At 52.8% G+C, this 17,216-nt stretch overlaps 1 protein-coding gene across 2 annotated transcripts; it reads right to left on the reverse strand.

The window, feature by feature from the left end:
* Positions 1 to 1,317: 1,317 nt before the first annotated feature.
* Positions 1,318 to 15,735, reverse strand: CSPG5 (chondroitin sulfate proteoglycan 5). Of its 2 annotated transcripts, none has more exons than XM_084755118.1 (5): positions 15,505 to 15,735; positions 13,786 to 14,899; positions 9,689 to 9,877; positions 7,462 to 7,537; positions 1,318 to 1,856 (listed from the first exon to the last, which is right to left on the reverse strand). In XM_084755118.1, the coding sequence occupies exons 1-5, from the start codon at positions 15,599 to 15,601 to the stop codon at positions 1,695 to 1,697; spliced, it is 1,638 nt and encodes a 545-aa protein (XP_084611244.1). In that variant the 5' UTR covers positions 15,602 to 15,735; the 3' UTR covers positions 1,318 to 1,694. The 2 variants fall into 2 exon arrangements, with proteins under 2 accessions (XP_084611244.1, XP_084611243.1); XM_084755117.1 differs by having other exon boundaries at positions 7,381 to 7,537.
* Between the last annotated feature and the right edge of the window lie 1,481 nt (positions 15,736 to 17,216).

Below are 17,216 nucleotides of genomic sequence, written 5' to 3' on the forward strand. Positions count from 1 at the left end.
AAGATGAGTGACATTTCCCTCTGCTGCTAACATTCCTTCCAGGGGAAGAGGGAAGCCATGTCTGTCCCTCCTAAGGCCCCAAAGACCAACAAAGGCACAGTTCCTTCAAAGGTCACTTTGGGAAAAGCAGTGAGTTTATCGGGCTTACCTACAGACCACAAGTGCAAGCGTTGCCTTCTGGAGTGTGGGTGCGTCCCCCTCAAAGACTGCAGGATCCTCAGCAGGAACTGTGACTCCCCATGCTGGCAAGGATGAAGCCTCTGCTCCCCACCCCATGTCAACGCTCTAGCCCCTCCTCGAGGCTCTCCCTGAGGCCCTGTGCAATTTAGGGCAGAGTTGCACACAGCAGGCAGCAAGGAGCAGCTGGGCCTCTCTTGGATATAAACAGTCAATTAGCTCAACTGGGATGGTCTTTTGTGAACGAATACAGCTGAACTCCTAAAATGGTGGCTGTTTGGCTTGGAGAACGGTCTTGTCCTCCACTCTCTTTCCTCGAGTGTTTCTCAAGATGGTCCAGTGAGGATGCAGAGCACACAGGTGTTGGCAAGCCAGGAAAAGAGGCCTCAGCAGAAACCAATCCTTTTGGCACCTCCATCCCTCAGAACTGTGAAAAATGCACTCCTGTTGTTCACGGCACGTCTGTCCTGTTTGCTATGGTAGCCTAAAATGTTGCATCACTATTGCCAAGATTTTTGTTTTGTTTTGTTTTTCTTTCTTTTTTTTTTTAAGATTTATTTATTATTTACACAGTATTCTGCCCACACGTGTGCCTGCCCACCACAAGAAGGCACCAGATCTCATTACAGGTGGCTGTGAGCCACCATGTGGGTGCTGGGAATTGAACTCGGGACCTTCGGAAGAGCAGACGGTGCTCTTAACTTCTAAGCCATCTCTCCAGCCCCCTTTGTTTTGTTTTTCAAGACAGAGTTTCTCTGTATAACTTTGGCTGTCCTAGACTCTCTTTTGTAGCCCACGCTGGCCTCGAACTCACAACAATCCACCTACCTCTACCTCTGCCTTCCAAGGTATTTTATGTGTATAAACATTGTGCTTGCATGCATGTATGCGCACCATATAGATGGCTGGTGCTGGAAGAGGGCATCCAATCTTGTGGAACCTGAGTTACAGATAATTGTGAGCCTTTTAGGGGAGAATAGGGAGAAAGGTGGGGACTAGGTACTGAACCCTGGTCCTCTGCAAATATATCCAGCCCCAATCTGATTTCAAACATTTTTAGACATACACCTTCCATGAAGGAAGGAACTCAGAACTGACAACACTGAGCAGCAGAAGACATCAGGACACTAAGAAAGTGGACAGCTTTTTAAAAAGTTTTATTTCAAGAACCTTGGTTGTTTTTTTTTTTAACTGGTATTCCAAAAAAAGGTGGGTCAAAGTACAAAAAAGAAAAAAAAAAAGTCAGTTGAATACAGCAGAGGTTTAGAAATCACAGCTGCAGAAGCAATGTACAGACAGCACAGACAAACGATCCGACATATGCAATCCTGCTCGGTTTCTTTGCTTATTTTAAGTGTTTCCCCCTTCCTACAAAACACATCAGAGCATGCCATGAGATCAGAAAAAGAAAAGCTTAACAAATGGTTACGAGAAGCCGACTCTGCACGAGAGGAGACAATGGTCCTCCCCTCCCCCACCCCCCTCTCCTCTCCTCCCGTTAGCTCGCTCGCTGGGTCTCAGGTTAGGTTATTCTGGAGACAGTTCACCTCCAAGTCATCCTGGTCACCTTTGCCACCCTCAAGTTTGGGTGACATGGAGTTCTGGATGTTAAAGGACTCTTCCTCCTTCAGGCAGGACTTGAGAGCCTCCTGGATTTTGTGGGGAGCATTGGAGTCGTCCTGGAAGAGGAGAGAGTTGGAGGGGATTGTCGGGAAGAAAGACAACAGGGCCAAAGCAATCACGGCATGCTTTCCTAGCAGCATGAGAGCATGGCGAGGCAAAGAGAGCTAAGACCGAAATGCGCCGGAAGAGGCTGAGCGGATGAGGGGCGGTCACCATCTTGAAAGCAGGGGCCTTGACAAGAAGTTCACAGGAAATCTCAGCACTAAGGAGGTGGAGGCACAAAAGTCAGACTCTCGGAGCTAGCCTTGGCTACAAGGCAAGTTCAAGACCAGCCTGTACTAAGTAATCAGATTATGAATAATTTTATATCAGGCCACTCATCTTTTCTCACAAAGCGAGATGAGGAAGAAACTGGCCCATCCATCCATCTATCTATTTATTTACAGGCAGGGTCTTACTCTTGCTGGCCTGGAACTCATCATGTAGACCAGGCTAGTCTCAAATTCCCAAAGATCTGACCGCTTCTACTTCCCTAGTGCTGGCATTAAAGGTGTACACTACCATACCTGGCTATTTCTTTTTTTATAGTTTCCCAGTAAAGATTTATTTTATTAATTTTATTTAGGTGTGTGTGTGTGTGTGTGTGTGTGTGTGTGTGTGTGTGTGTGTGTGTACCTGAGTGGAGGTGCCTGCAAAGGTCAGAGGCCTCAGGTTCCCCTGAAACTAAAGTTAATGGCAGCTGTGAGCTGCTCGGTGTGGGTGCCAGAGAACAGAACATGGGTCTTCTGTAAAGGCAGCAAGTGTTCTTAACCCCTGAGCTGTCTTTCCAGCCCGAGAAATAAGTTCTTTAATACTTGAGTAAAAACCCAAAGTCTTTTGTAGATAAACTGTTCTCACAAGAAGCCCTGGTGAGGGAAGAAGGCTTGCCAGTCACTATCCCCGGTGGGGCATAGCCGAGTCTACGGTTAGAAGCTAAAGATGTGTGGGCCTCAGGCCATCAGGACTGTACCTGCTGGGGACATAACTCAGAAGGTGCTCGCTCAATCTGAGCCCCAGCCCGCCCAGAGTGGCCTCAGCATCTCCTGTGTTCTGTGTCGGCCCACATTCCAGCAGGTGGTTCAAACCCCACGCTGCAGGGACACCTGTGCCCAGCACAGGCCCCTGACCCTGAGCTGCATTTGCCCGTTAAGGGCTTACAGGAAGCGCATCCCAGCACAGGCCCCTGACCCTGAGCTGCACTTGCCCGTTAAGGGCTTACAGGAAGCCCATCCCAGCACAGGCCCCTGACTCCACATCCAGAGCTCTCAGACGGCTCCTGTCACATTCCTTCCCAAAAAGGGGACGAGGGGTTCCTGTGAGTCCTCAGTACCAGCTTCTCTCTAAGTGCCTCCGCCTTGCCTCGCCTCTGTGTTCATCAAGAAGGAAGAGATGGGCTGCGGAGGCACCTCAGTGGTCAGGAGCGCTTACTGTTTCTCCCAGAGGACCCAGGTTCAGTTCCCAGCACCCAGGGCATTCAGTTCCAGAGGATCCCACACTCTTTGGCCTCTCCAGGACCAGGCAAGCCCATGGTGCACATAAAGTCACACATGTACATACATATAGGCTTTTTATTTTCTTTTTTAGTTTCTCAAGACAGGGTAGCTCTGGCTGTCTTGGAGCTTGCTGTGTAGACCAGGCTGGCCTCAACTCAGAGGTCCACCTGGCTCTGCCTGCCAAGGGCTGGGATTACAGGTATGTGCCACTACTGGCTGGCACAAATATCCTTTTTTTTATTATTTTAGAATTTATATATTTGTTATTATGTATACAGTGTTCTGCCTACATGTACACCGACAGGCCAGAAGAGGGCATCAGATCACATTATAGATGGTTGTGAGCCACCATGTGGTTGCTGGGAATTGAACTCAAGGCCTCTGGAAGAGCGGTCAGCGGTCTTAACCTCTGAGCCATTTCTTTAGCCCACAAATATACTTTTTATTTATTTATTTATTTTGGTTTGTTTGTTTGTTTTCTTGAGACAGGGTTTCTTTGTGTAGCCTTGGCTGTCCTGGACTTACTTTGTAGACCAGGCTGGCCTCGAACTCACAGCAATCCACCTGCCTCTGCCTCCCGAGTGCTGGGATTAAAGGAGTGTGCCACCACGCCTAGCCCCTAAAATCAGTTCTTATTTTTTGCTTGTCTACTCATTTTTTCTTTTTTAAGTTTTTGAGATAGGTCTTACAATGTAGCCCAGGCTGACCTCTCGCCATGTACTGGAATTACAGGTCTGAGCTACCACATAATGCTCATTCATGCTTTAGGCACTTGCAGTGTTCAAGGCAGGGGCAGGAGATATAGCTCAGTTGGTAGAGAGCTTACTCAGAGTGCAGGAGACCCTTCCCGCGCACCAACTCACCTCCCCCCCAAAAAAGGTAGGATGGTCTCAAAAGCCCAGGAAAGCACAGTAGGGCCGATAGTCACCTTTCCTCTTCTCCAGAGCCCCTCTCATGCTCACTGCATGCTCTTCAGGGCACGTGGAGGAAAAGGTGCCACGGGTAACTTTCAGAGCTCTAAAGTCACAAAGGCGGGGAAACCACCCCCAAGGTTCTCAGGGACTGCCAGCCAGTCCTGGTGACTCAGGCCTGTGATCCCAGCTACTTGGAGGGCCAGGGCAGGAAGACAGAGAATTCAAAGGCATTCTAAGCTACAGAGAAAACTGTCTTCTGGGCCAGGGGTGGGAAAAGCAGATCCTAAAATGTATGGAGCAAGGAAGCCAAACAGGTATCTTGAACAAGCTACAAACCTCCTGCCAAGAGGGCAGGGGAGGGAGTATCTAACCCAAGATGGGGGGTCCTTCAGCCCAACTGTCTCCCCAGAGCTGATCGGGTTAAGCCAAGGTCACTGAAGCCGCAGCAGGCGGGCCCATCTGTCTTTGACTTGGCAGATGCACCTGGCCATGAGGGAACAGGACAGATACTTGGCACCCATCCCGAGAACCACTGTGGACCCCCTGTTGCCAGTGCACCACCCCAGCCATATGGCACTCTAAGCCCAGGGGTAATGTGGGCTCAGGTCTGCCTCAGATGCAAACCTCTAAGGGGAAGGACAATCTGGAAAGCAGGAGAGACTTAAGCAGGAGACAAAAGTGCTGGTGGGGGGTGTCGTGAGGAAAAAACAGAAAAACAGAACTACCCCTGGGAATCCCCTCAGGACCCAGGTGTCCCCTTTGCTTAGGGGCAGCTGAGGGCTGGGCAGTCTGCCTGTGGGACTCAGGTGACTTTAGTCAAAGGTGAACTTGGACCTTCCCATGCGTCCTCCAACCTCCCTGATGGTTGTCTTCAGGGAGGGCTGCTCAGCCACAGAGGCTGAACCTGTGGCGCAGGATATAAAGCCTCTCCTTAGCTCAGAGGAGCGGAGGAAGGAGGGGGACACTGGCAAAGTCACCAGGAACTGATGCTGCTCAAAGCAGCAGAGACTTTAAAATTTATAATCTTTTCAGAGTATGACAGAGGAGTTATTAGAACACGTAGGAAGATGACCAACTCACTCTACTTTAACTTTTGTGGGGGGGGGGTGTTGAGACAGGGTCTCTCTGTGTAGCCTTGGCTGTCCTAGACTCACTTTGTAGACCAGTCTGGCCTCGAACTCACAGCGATCCACTTGCCTCTGTGTCCCAAGTGCTGGGATTAAAGGCGTGTGCCACCACACCTGGCCTTACTTTAACTTCTATAAAAAGAATGACCTCTCTGTTAAAATATATAAAACTGGGCTTGGAAGAGGGCGCTGTGGGTAAGTGATTGCTGCCAAGCCTGACGGGCTGAGTTTGATCTCTGGAACTCACAAAGTGGCAGAAAAGAACTACCTCAAGCTATCCTCTGCCTTCCGCAATGAGATGACATACATGTACCCATGTACGTGCAGAGAGAAGACACACTCCTGGGTGAAAGTGCATGTGAGTATGCGTGTACATGTGGTGTGCATGTTGGGGCCACAGGCTGATCTCTGGTGTTATTCTTCAGAGGAAAATTACCTTCAGGAGCCAAGAGGAGCCAGGAGACTACCACAGCCTGGCCCTGCCACTTCCCTGAGGGCTGGCCCAACTGCTGTGTCAACCAGCCCCACAGTCCCTTTGTAGGCAGGGTCCAAGGCAGCTGACCTGCTCTCTGCTCTGTTTTCAGAGCCAGATCTCTGAGCTATGAACTCTACGCAGAGCCCAGCTGCTCTCCCACAGGCTCACGCAGACTGCAACTCTAGGAGGAGCTGTTTCCTCACTGTCCCTTCCAGAAAGGAAAGGAGTCAGTGGCTGTGAAGCTGCCAGAAGAAGCAAACCTTCCTGAGGGCGTTTTTGCACTGTTAGGCAGGAGCAACCAGTGGGCGGCAGTAACTCCATATTGGTCACATCTGCTGCCCCATGTAGGTCCAGCCAGGCATGGTGGTGTACACCTTTAATCCTAGGACTCTCGGAGGCAGAGGCAGAGGCAAGTGAATCTCTGAGTTTGAGGCCAGTCTGGGCTACATAGTGAGTTCCTGGAAAGCCAGGGCTATACATGGAGAAAAACATCACCACCACCAACAAAAAAGATTCCCCAAAAGTATGCAGTATTGCATTGCTCAGGCTGGCCCGCTAGTCAGTGTCTTCAGGGCATGGCTACTGTTGCTCTGGCCTTGTTGGTGGGTTTCAACAGGTAAAATAAATGTACCCTTCTAAGAACAGAATCAGAAGCCAGGTGTGGTGCACACACCTATAACCACAGCATTTAGGAGACAGAGGTGGCAGGATTAAGAGTCCAAACCCATCGTAGGCTCCACAGAAAGTTCAAGGCCAGCCTGGGCTACATAAGACCATCAGTCAGGGCGGTAGCTTGTCCTTACAGTTTTAGGGATTGGGAGGTAAGGGGATCCAGTGAAAACCCAGTGTTGGTCAGTTACATAGCAAGTGTCTGTCTTACCAACACAAAAGCAACGCCCCCCCCCCATCAGAACTGTCCCCAGACTAATAATTCTAACAGTGTCTGTGCTCACCTGCGCCCTAAGAGAGTGTGTAAGTCTGCTAGCCGCTAGGGCCTCGGAAAGCGCCAAGGAGTGGCAAGCTTCTCTATCTACCCAAAGGGGCAATCCTCACTTGCACAGCGATCACCTGGACATTCCCCAGCAATGTGAGGTAAAATTCAATAATGAGCTGACTTCCAAAGCACAGGTAGAGCTTTAAATTATGAGCTGTTCTAGGAGACTCCAGCACCTGTAACTCAGCCTGTCCCTGCTTCCCTGCCCCACTGGGTTGCTCTAAGCTGTCTGGAGACTTCCTACTCTGAGAGAGGGCAAGGGGCAGGGGCAGGGGCAGGGGGAAGGGCAGAGGAAGGGGTAGAGGCAGGGGGAGGGGCAGGGGCAGGAGCAGGGGCAGAGGGCAGGGGGAGGGACAGGAGCAGGGGTAGAGGGCAGGGCAGGAGCAGGAGGAAGGGGAAGGGGAGGGCCAGGGGAGAGGGAGGGGGAGGGGCAGGGGGTAGGGGCAGGGACAGGGAGAGGGAGGGGCAAGGGGCAGAGGGAGGGGCAGGGGCAGGGGGAGGGGCATGCAAAAAGGGAGATGTGAAGAAGACAAGTTACCTGACAGACAATGTTATCATAGTGAGCCAAGGCACGGGCATGGGGGGAGGAGACACAGGGGGTGTCGCAAAGTTTCCTTACATTTGGATGAGAGCCCTCAGCAATGGTGGAGAGGGAGAAGTTATCATTGTGGAGCTCAGATGGGGTCCGGAATTTGCTGGAAGGACAGAAGAAAGAAGAGAAAATGTAAGTCAAGTGGTTATGGCAAAATCATACCAGTGACGTGTCAGTGTCACAGTCAAATACCGTATTACACCATGGAGAGAGCCAGCCACAATAGGACTAGACTTGCCACTGGGGACAAACTTCAGCCACTTAAACTGACCCAATACTTCCTTATCCCTTGGGATTTTTATACTCAAAGAAGCACGCTGGGACTTTAAAGAACTGCCAGTGATATGAACAGCTATGACCGTGTTTGTGCATGCCAGGCAATTACAACTGCATCAAGACAACCATCTGGCCAACAGCGATTGCACGATGCCAGCAATTGTAAGACACAATCCAATTTCAGAGATGCTAATATGTGAGAAGAAATATGTGTGCTGGAGTCAATAAACGTCGCACTATCTGCAGGGCTGGGTGGCAACCTCTGGGCAATAGCTCGTTTTCTCAGCACCCACCACCAACAGCTGCCCTGACTGATGCAGCCCTGTGTCCTGGCTCCCTGAACATCCATTGTCTTCCTGTAGCCATGGAATGTGGAGCCAAGGGTCCTGGCTCGTGTCCCTGCGGAATGATCACGTGCACAGATTTATGTCCCTGCCTCGATGCACAGGGACAATACAGGAGGGGCCCTTTCAGCCCCATGGCCGTTAGCCGGAAGGTCACAGGGCTGCCACTGTCTGTGTACTGCATGTCTTTACTCAGGACCCAGGGAAAGTCCTTCTCACTCTCTCTGGAGGGACTCTCAGGCCAGCGGCATTCATAGTGGAAGATGATGAAAGGAAAGTGAGGCCAGTGCCACACACGTTCTCTTGGGTCCTGAGGAAGCAGAGGGCTAGTCTCCTTTTGAGACCCCTGTAACACTTTTATAATGTTTTCCACTTTGCTTTTAGTGGTTAGAAAGCTCTTTCCTTAGTGCATAAGGTCACACTTGAGTGTCCAGTGTGGACTTAACTATGGGCCAGTTCTCAGATGCACAACTGGCACAGCTGGCGAGCCCCTGGATTCCTGTGTGGTCCTTAACATACACAGTACAGGATGTCAACTCTGACCGCTCATCGCTGCTAAGTTCTATTCTGTTTGGAACAGGGTTGACCAGCGTTTGTGTGGTGTACGCACGCAAGTGTGGTGAGCCTACACGCATGTGTGTAAAGCAGGCACAACTAATTAAGAGCAAAATGGATCACTCCTAAAGGGTGAAGGTGGACAATGAGCCAAGGGACTGTTGCAGACTAGTGCACACACGCTCACAGGGTGAGAAAGGACAGTGACTAGGAGACTCTCCAGGGGAGAGCCTTCATATTATTTTACTGTTTATTTATTTTTTGAGAAGGGGTCTCATATAGCTCAGGCTAGCCTCAACCTCCCTATGCAGCTGAGGATTGTTTGTTTGTTTTTCGAGACAGAGTTTCTCTGTGTAGCCTTGGCTGTCCTAGACTTGTAGACCAGGTTGGCCTTGAACCCACAGTGATCCACCTGCCTCTGCCTCCCGAGTGCTGGGATTAAAGGCGTGCGCCACCACGCCCAGCTGGCTGTGAACTTCTGATCCTCTGGCTTCCACTTTTCCTGAGCATGGGGACATACTGCCACACCCTGTTTGTGTAGTGCAAGGGATCAAATGGTAGCATTGAGCATTGGAAGCAAGCAGCCTATCAACTGAGCTAACTGCTTAGCCCCAGGGGGAAGCCTTGAAAAAGCAAAGCAGTGTGGCGCTAGCATCTCTCTCCTCGGCATCCACTGAGGGGGAGGGGCCCATATTAAAATGACAGCAGATTTGAAGGGGCTGGTGTTACTCCATACTGTTTTGTGAGTAAAATCCTTGCACTGGTCACTGGGTATCAAAGACCAGGGAAGCACGTGTAGGCAGGCAGGGTGGGTGAGTGCAGTAATGTACTTAGGGACATGGTCTATGCTGGTAGCCTTTTCTTTACCACTCTCTTTCCTGGGTTGTAGGTTCTGGGACGTGGCTGAGAGGCATAGGGGCCAGGGCCTCACCTGGCACACTCTATGCATGAATAAATAAACTCGGGTGAGCCAAAGGGGCTAAAGAACAGGTGCCAGGCAGCCTCTGGGAACAGCCTGGGCGGGGAGGGGGTTGGGGGGAAGTGCCTTGGCTGACAGAGGCCGCAGCGTTCAGGCTTACTTGGTCCTCCGCAGCTTGGTATTCTCAGTCTTGAGCAGATAGAGCTTCTTGGCAAAGAACACGGTCATCATGAACAGAAGGAGCAGCACGAGAGCAGCCGAGCCGACAGCCACGCACATCACCTGGAAGTCGGTGACGATGGACTCACAGCGCATGCCCTTGTGCCAGATGTAGTCTTGAGTGTTGCACCTACAACGACACAGAGGGACTCAGGGGATGGGGATGGCGGTTGTAGCCACAGCAAAAAACTGGACTCTGATACAACACCACCCAACTCAATAGACTACAGGACTGCGGCATCCTCAGTCTAAGCAGATGCCATCACTATCTCCACCCTGACTTTACAGCTGTGCTATGAGATGGGACAGGGACTCCAAAGCCAGTGATATAAGTGAGGTAAGAAAAGCAGAGAAATTGAAGGGAAATCTCTAAGTTACATGACTAGTAAGTGACAAGGGTGGTAACAGAATTCTGGCCTTTTGCTTTGCAGGGATTCCCCGAATGCTGCCCTGCCCTGGCTCTGGGTGAAAGATGGATAGTGATGTGATTCAAGGTGAAATACTGGGACCTGGGCAGGGCGTGGTGGTGGCACAGGCCTTTAATCCCAGCACTCGGGAGGCAGAGGCAGGCGGATCGCTGTGGGTTCGAGGCCAGCCTGGTCTACAAAGTGAGTCTAGGACAGCCGAGGCTACACAGAGAAACCCTGTCTCAAAAAACCAAAAAAAAAAAAAAAAAAAAAAAAAAAAAAAAAAGTACCGGGGCCTGCTTTGCACACGGCAGCCTCTGTCCCATCTAGTTCACATGACACTGAAAAGTAAGGACCTGACAGACACACAGAGGTGGGTGGCTATTCTTCTCTGTCCCCTACAGCCTCAAAGGTTCTGCCCCTAAACCTTCTTGGGACTGTGAGAACTACCCCGCCAGCATAGTGAGAATCAACCCTGGGGATGGGTTTTCATCCTTTTGTTGAGTGACTTTCTCTTGCCCTTGGGGACATTCCCAGGCTCCAACTCTTCCAATGACATTGCTGTTTCCATGGGAACCAGGCTGCTTCAAAGAAGAGATGTGGAAGGATACAGAGGCAGGCAAAGGAGGGAGGACTTGAACCTCGGGTGAATGACAGATCAGAGAAAGGGGCGCAGGCATGAGGAAATTACGCGCTGGCGAAATGGCTACCTCACACCCAGAGCAGGGTGGGGAGATGTGCCTAATAAGGAATTTCTGCTTTCCAACCGAATCTCTCTGCAATAGGAGGTACAGATGACCCGTTAAAGGTTGCCAGGGAATGCAGACCCCCTCTACGAGGGGGCCCTCTCACCCAGTGTTCTAGAAAAGTTCTGCCATAGCTCAGATCCTCTCCCTGCGGTGGGTCAGGGTGACGGAGACAAAGGCGTGCTGCAGTCTGCAACGAAAGACTCAGCAGTCTCCTGTGAGTGGAATGTAAAACAGTTTGGGAGCAGCCTCCGGGCCTGGGGGTGCAAAGCTGAAGAGGAGCCTGGGTAGGGAGGTCTGCGTGTGAGCTCGGGACGGAAGCTGAGCAAGGGGGGTTGGCACGGGCCATGTGGAGAAGGCCCCCTGTTGGGGAAAGCAGCGGGTAGAGACTTTAGCAGTGCAGACTACTGGAGAAGTCCCTGAGAGCACCAGGAGGTTCTGGGCGCTTCCACAGCTCTCCAAAGACAGGCCTCCAGATTTCAGTGTGGTGGGAGGCTCACTTTGAAGGTAAAAATGTCAGGCCTCCAGTAGGATGAAAGACGGATGTGCAGAGACTGCTGTTCTCAGCCTGAAGTCATCACTACATACAGTTCCCCAGACTAAAGATAGAACAAACTCGCAGGGTCTTTCACATTTTTGGTAGGTTTTTAACTAACTGAAAAGTTCTTTCTAATACCAACACAATTTTTTTTTTGAGGCAGGAATCTCAGTTAGCCCAGGGTGGCTTCAAACTCACTATGTAGCTGAGGCTAGCCTTGAACTGCTGTTTCTTCTGCATTTGCCTCGCAAGTGCTGGCATCACAGGCCTTAGTTAATATGGTCCTCCATCGTCACCACGGAGGAATGGCTGGACAACTCTGACCAGAGCTGTGCAGTCACATCCTATATGGATGATCCTAGAGCCATGACCATCTAGGAAATGACAGACAGAACTGGAACTCAGCTTCCCTGCCAAGGTGCCACAACTAACCCTCAAGCACTTCCTAAGAGAACAAAAAGAAACATTGAGACCCTGAGCCATAGCTGGGTGTGGCTCAGGCACTGCCACTTGGGAGGTAGAAGTGGGGGCCAGGGGGAGTTCAGGAGCTCAAGGCTATCCTTGGCTACACAGGGAGTTCAAGGTCAGCCTAGACTACATAAGACCCTATCTTTAAAAAACAACAAGGGCTGGCTGGGCATGGTGGTGTACACCGAAAGCTCAGCACTTGGAGTCAGACAAGTGGATCTCTGTGAGTTCCAGGCCAGCTAGGACAATATAGTGAGACCTTGTTTCAAAATAAACAAATAAACATAAACAAAAATGAGGGGAGAAAAGGCCCACAGTGGTAGCACATGCCTTTGGTCCCAGCACTTGGGGAGGACTAAGCAGGCGGATTTCTGTGGTTGTGGCCAGCCTGGTCTAACAGGGTGAGTTTCAGCATAGCCAGGCTACACAGAGAAACATTGTTTTGAAAAAAAAAACAAATAAATATGCCTGGCAGTGGTGGCACAGGCCTTTAATCCCAGCACTTGGGAGGCAGAGGCAAGGCGGATCACTGTGAGTTCGAGGACAGCCTGGTCTACAAAGTGAGTCCAGGACAGTCAAGGCTACACAGAGAGACTCTGTCTCGAAAAAACCATAAAAAGATTAAAAAAAAAATTAAAGGAAAGAAAAACAAACAAACCCCAAACCAACAAGAAAAGGCCCAGTGAGAACAAGACTGTGCCCTTCTCCACTTCTTCTTCTTTTTTTTTTTTTTTCTTTTGGTTTTTCTGAGACAGAGGTTTCTCTGTCCTGGACTCCCTTTGTAGACCAGGCTGGCCTCAAACTCACAGAGTTCTGCCTGCCTCTGCCTCCCAAGTGCTGGGATTACGGGCGTGCGCTACCATGCTTGGCTCTTCTTCACTTCTTTTTTTTTTTTTTTTTGGTTTTTCGAGACAGGGTTTCTCTGTGTAGCCTTGACTGTCCTGGACTCACTTTGTAGACCAGGTTGGCCTCGAACTCACAGTGATCCACCTGCCTCTGCCTCCCGAGTGCTGGGATTAAAGGTGTGCGCCACCACGCCCGGCCCTCTTCTCCACTTCTTAAAGAACAGCCCAGACTGCCCTCGCCTGAGGATCCTCTCACAGAAGCTGTGCTGTCAGCTAGCTCTCTCCCTGTGAGGCCATTCCCAGAGGTGAGGTGATTGAGGAATTACTGCTGAGGTGCGAGATGGTGGCTTTAGACAGTGAATGTCCTTAAGAATCTCTAAATTCTTATCTTTCAAAACATTATAGACTTAATCTCAAAAAAAAAAAAAAGGAAAAAAAAAAAGGTAATCACCAATGGAAGAAAACCACCACTCAAAAATCAGAAATATTGCCTACCATCAAGGCTTTCTGAAAAGATGCGGCTTGACTTCACCTGTGTGTGTGGCAGCTCCTGGGCTGTCCTGGAGGTGCACTTTGACCTTACAGACCCACACCCACTTCAGAGACACTGAGCTCTCTGGTCTGGCAGGAGAGCTCCCAGCCATCTTAACTTTCCAGCAGGGTCCAGGCCTGCTCTCCCCCTCATGCCCCCCCCCTTTTTTTTTTTGCATGGCTGCTTTCCAAAGCCCTTGGAGAAATCCCTTCACTTCTAGAGAAACTTGTCCTGGCAGCAAGATCACAAAAAGCTTTTTTTTTTTTCTTTTTCTTTTTGAGACTGTGTAGCCCCACGTTGGCTTTGGATTCACAATTGTTTTTGCCTCAACCTCTCCAGCTACAGGTGCGAACCACCATGCCTGGTTCTTAGCAGACCTGGGAATCCTGGGACCACTGTACCTCCTCTGGGAAGTTGTACCTATCACTTGTCCCTCATGCCGAGTCTGTCCCATCTACACTGCTCAGGCACTGTTTTACCTGAACATCTGTCCCTTTCTTACCTGCAGAAAGCCCCTATGTTCTCCACCAGGTAGCATTGGCCGCCATTGTGACAGTAACTTGGGAAGAGGTCGCACACTGACCGGCAGGAGCCATTGTGCCTGACGAAGCCAACTCGGCACTCTGTGCCATTTTCGCCTGAAGCCAGGTCCCTGCCTGGATCTCCAGGGCGGGGCCTGAGAGAGATGCTGCTGCCAGGGCCCATCCCCAGAGTATGCTGTGGAGGAACAGCATGCCACCGACCAGTGGGCTGTCCTGTCCCAGGCCCCACACCAGGCTTTTGAGAGGGCAGGAGAAGGTCATTTTCATCTTCTAGGTCTCTGCCTCCCACTGCATCTTTATCCTCCTCCTCTTCCTCTTCCTCCTCTTCCAAATCATCATAGAAGGATGTGGTAGGGTAGAAATCAGACTCATCAAAGGGGGTGAAGTCATCATATATGTCAAGCAGGCTCCAGGAAGGGGTCTCTCCTTCAGCATCAGGGTGACTCTCTGAGGTTCCTGGTGACCCCGGGAAGCTGCCCATGTCTGCACCACGATCCTCACTATCCAATCCTTCAAAGTAGTCGATGTCAATTATGTCTGAGGCTGGTTGGGTCTCTAGAGTGCCTTGGAGGGGGTAAGTGGGCTCTGGCCCTCGAGGGTCAAGTGTGCTGCTTCCCAGGTTCAGCGAAACCTCCAAGGGGTCCTCCTTAGGGAGTCCAGGGCCTGGGCTAGGCTTATCATGGGTAGTGGGGGAGGGAGGTCCACTAGCTTCAGTAGCCTCAGGCATGGCAGGGGGCATTGTAGACGACCCAAGGGCCTCATCAGGCGACTGGAGCGTAGCTGGAAGGGTCTGGGTGTCGCCACTGCCAGCTTCCGCAGTCACTCCACCCAGGCCTGGGCTATCTGCCTCTAGCCAGGCAGTGCCAGTCACTGCAGCGGATGCCTCCAATGCCTCCTCTGGCCCGACCCCAGGGCCCACCGCGGCCAGCTCACTGCCGGGCGCTGTCCACGAGGTCTCATCTTCCCCAGCTGCTGGCAGGCTGGCTTCCTCCCGCGTGTCATTGGCACGCGGCTCCCATGCAAGGGTGCTCCTCACCAGCTCTTCAGCCTCGATCGCACTGCCTGCTTCCCGTGCTGTGGGAGGGAGGCCGAGGGGCAGGGTGTCAAGGTGACGCATGGGGGTGAGAGGCTCTGAGCGAGATCCAGTAGACCTGGGTCCACCCTGGGACACTGCTTCGGTTTCTAAGCCCACGCCCCATTTTTAAGGTCCGCCCCTGAGTCCGCCTCCTTAACTGGGGAAATACACCTTGCCTATCTATGGTTTCCCGCCCCAGATAGCACCCGCAGTCTGAGAGCTGAGGTCAGGGTAGTCCCCCCAACTCCAGCTCATCCTTGCCTCATCTGGACCCCGCCCCCGTCTACAAATCTCACCTAGGCCCCGCCCCCGTTTCAGACCCCGCCCCTACATCAAGACCCCACCCCCACCCTAGCCCACCCTGCTGTCTGCACTCAGGCTACCGGCTGCTCCCCGCTGGCCTGTGTATCCCCCACCCCCACCCCCCATATGTCCTCTTCTCCTCCCCTTTCCCGCCTGAGTCCCGGACTGCAGGCTAGGCAGTGCCCCGCCCCCTTGTCATGGCTTGGGGACTCCACCTGGACCTGAAGCCAGCGAGACCCTGGCACGGGGTGGGGCGCGAGGGCTGGCTGGGATCTCGGCTGCGGTCGCGGTGGGTACCTACCCGGCACGGCCCCAGCGGTGAGCACCAGCGTGGCCCCCAGAAGCAGCAGCGCTGGCGGTGGCCCCCGACCCGGGCCCCCGCCTCCAGCTCGGCCCATTGCGCGGAGCCCCGGCCGCCGTGCGCGGTGCGCGCGGCTTGGCTGCGCCCTCGGCTTGCCCGGCCGCCGCGCCTGCCGCCGGTTTGCGGCCGCCTCAGCCCACGGTGGGCAGCAAGAGCCGCCGCATGCCGCCGTCAGCCGCTGTCCTCCGCGCGCGCCGCGCCTCCCCGCCTCCCCGCCTCCCGCGCCGCCGCTGCCGCTTGCCGCTGCCGCCGCCGCGCTCGGCGCCGCCCCCACTCCGCCTGTCCCGCCGCACGTCGCGTTGACGCCGGCCCCTCTCCGTCCTCCTCGCCAAGGGGACAGACAGATTCCTCTGGCACGGGACGTGGAGCGCGACGGACGCGCGGCGTGAAGGGGCGGCAGCAGAACCGCTGGGAGAAGCCGACAGGTGCACGGGCGGGAGCCCGCGGAGCCTGCTTGCGCGGCCTGCGCTCCCAGGGCTGAGCGCGCTCGGCCGCGGACCTCCGAGGAACCCACCCGCCACGCGCGCGCAGGGGAGGCGGGGACGTCGCGGGCTCAGACACCCGCAGGCTCGGGGCGGGGCTCGGAAGGGCCGCAGGGGGAGGAAGCCCGCGCCCCCCGTGTGGAAAGCCACGGAGCCCCGGCACCGATTCTCGGGTTTCTGTGCCAACCCAGTGTTCCAGGCAGGGAAGGTTCTCCAGTTGGTCTCTGAGTTTTCTTCACGAGAGCAGGGTGAACGTCGACAGAGACTGGCAAGGAGGCGAATACAACGGCCTAGGCTCTAATCCGATCAGACCTAATCCGTCCACAGCCAAAGCCATTAGTTTAGATCTTGCACAGCCAGGTCCACCCAACGAATTATTGGGCAAGGGGTGAGACAGCCCCCAATACTTTGACTTCGCCTTGCCTTCTCCAAATTCTAGGCGGCCTTTGAGTCCCTTTCTACAGACGAGTTCTACCCAAACCCAAGCTCCTGGTTAGATCAAGGAGGTCTAGATCACCGCCAGGTGCACACGGTCTCCATTCCTCACTGTTGGGAGGGGAGTCAGAGCTACAGCTTAGTTACCTAGCAGTTCCTGCCTCCAAATAGCCTACTTCTTGATGTCTTATTACCGACCTAAATGATTATTATGTTTAGCTCAGCCCAAGGACACGGGACAACGCTGGTGTTGACGCTCTCATTTCTGTCAGAGACCAAATATGATCAAGATGGAGAGCCATCATTTAATCTGTCTCACACGAATCTCCCAGTGAGGTTATCTTGGTTCAACACTTCTCTCCCCGCCACCACTACAGCCGCAGGCCATTTGCCCAGCCTAGAGACCCCTCCGGGCTGACAAACTTCATGCCACAAAGGTTCACTTGGCCTGTTCAAGCAGGTAGACGCTTATACCCTGATCAATTGTCTGGCTCGGAGGTGGCTCTGTAGGGCCTGTAGACGGCATCTATGGTGTATGTTGTGGCAACCAGACACACTTGCCCCAGCTCCCTGAGTTTGGAGTTCCAGTCAAGAGGGAGCTTGCTTGCCCAGATACAGTGCCTGCTCTTCAGTTCTTTGGTGGGAGTTGTCGAAAGTGGATGTTGGTGGAGCTTATCTCCTTGTTCTAGAGTAAGTTGTGTGTGGGAAAGTCCTGTGTACGTTCTTGTCTAGGGC

This window comes from Acomys minous (genome assembly GCF_964271855.1).
Source record: "Acomys minous genome assembly, chromosome: 13".
NCBI classification, from domain to species: Eukaryota; Metazoa; Chordata; class Mammalia; order Rodentia; family Muridae; genus Acomys; species Acomys minous.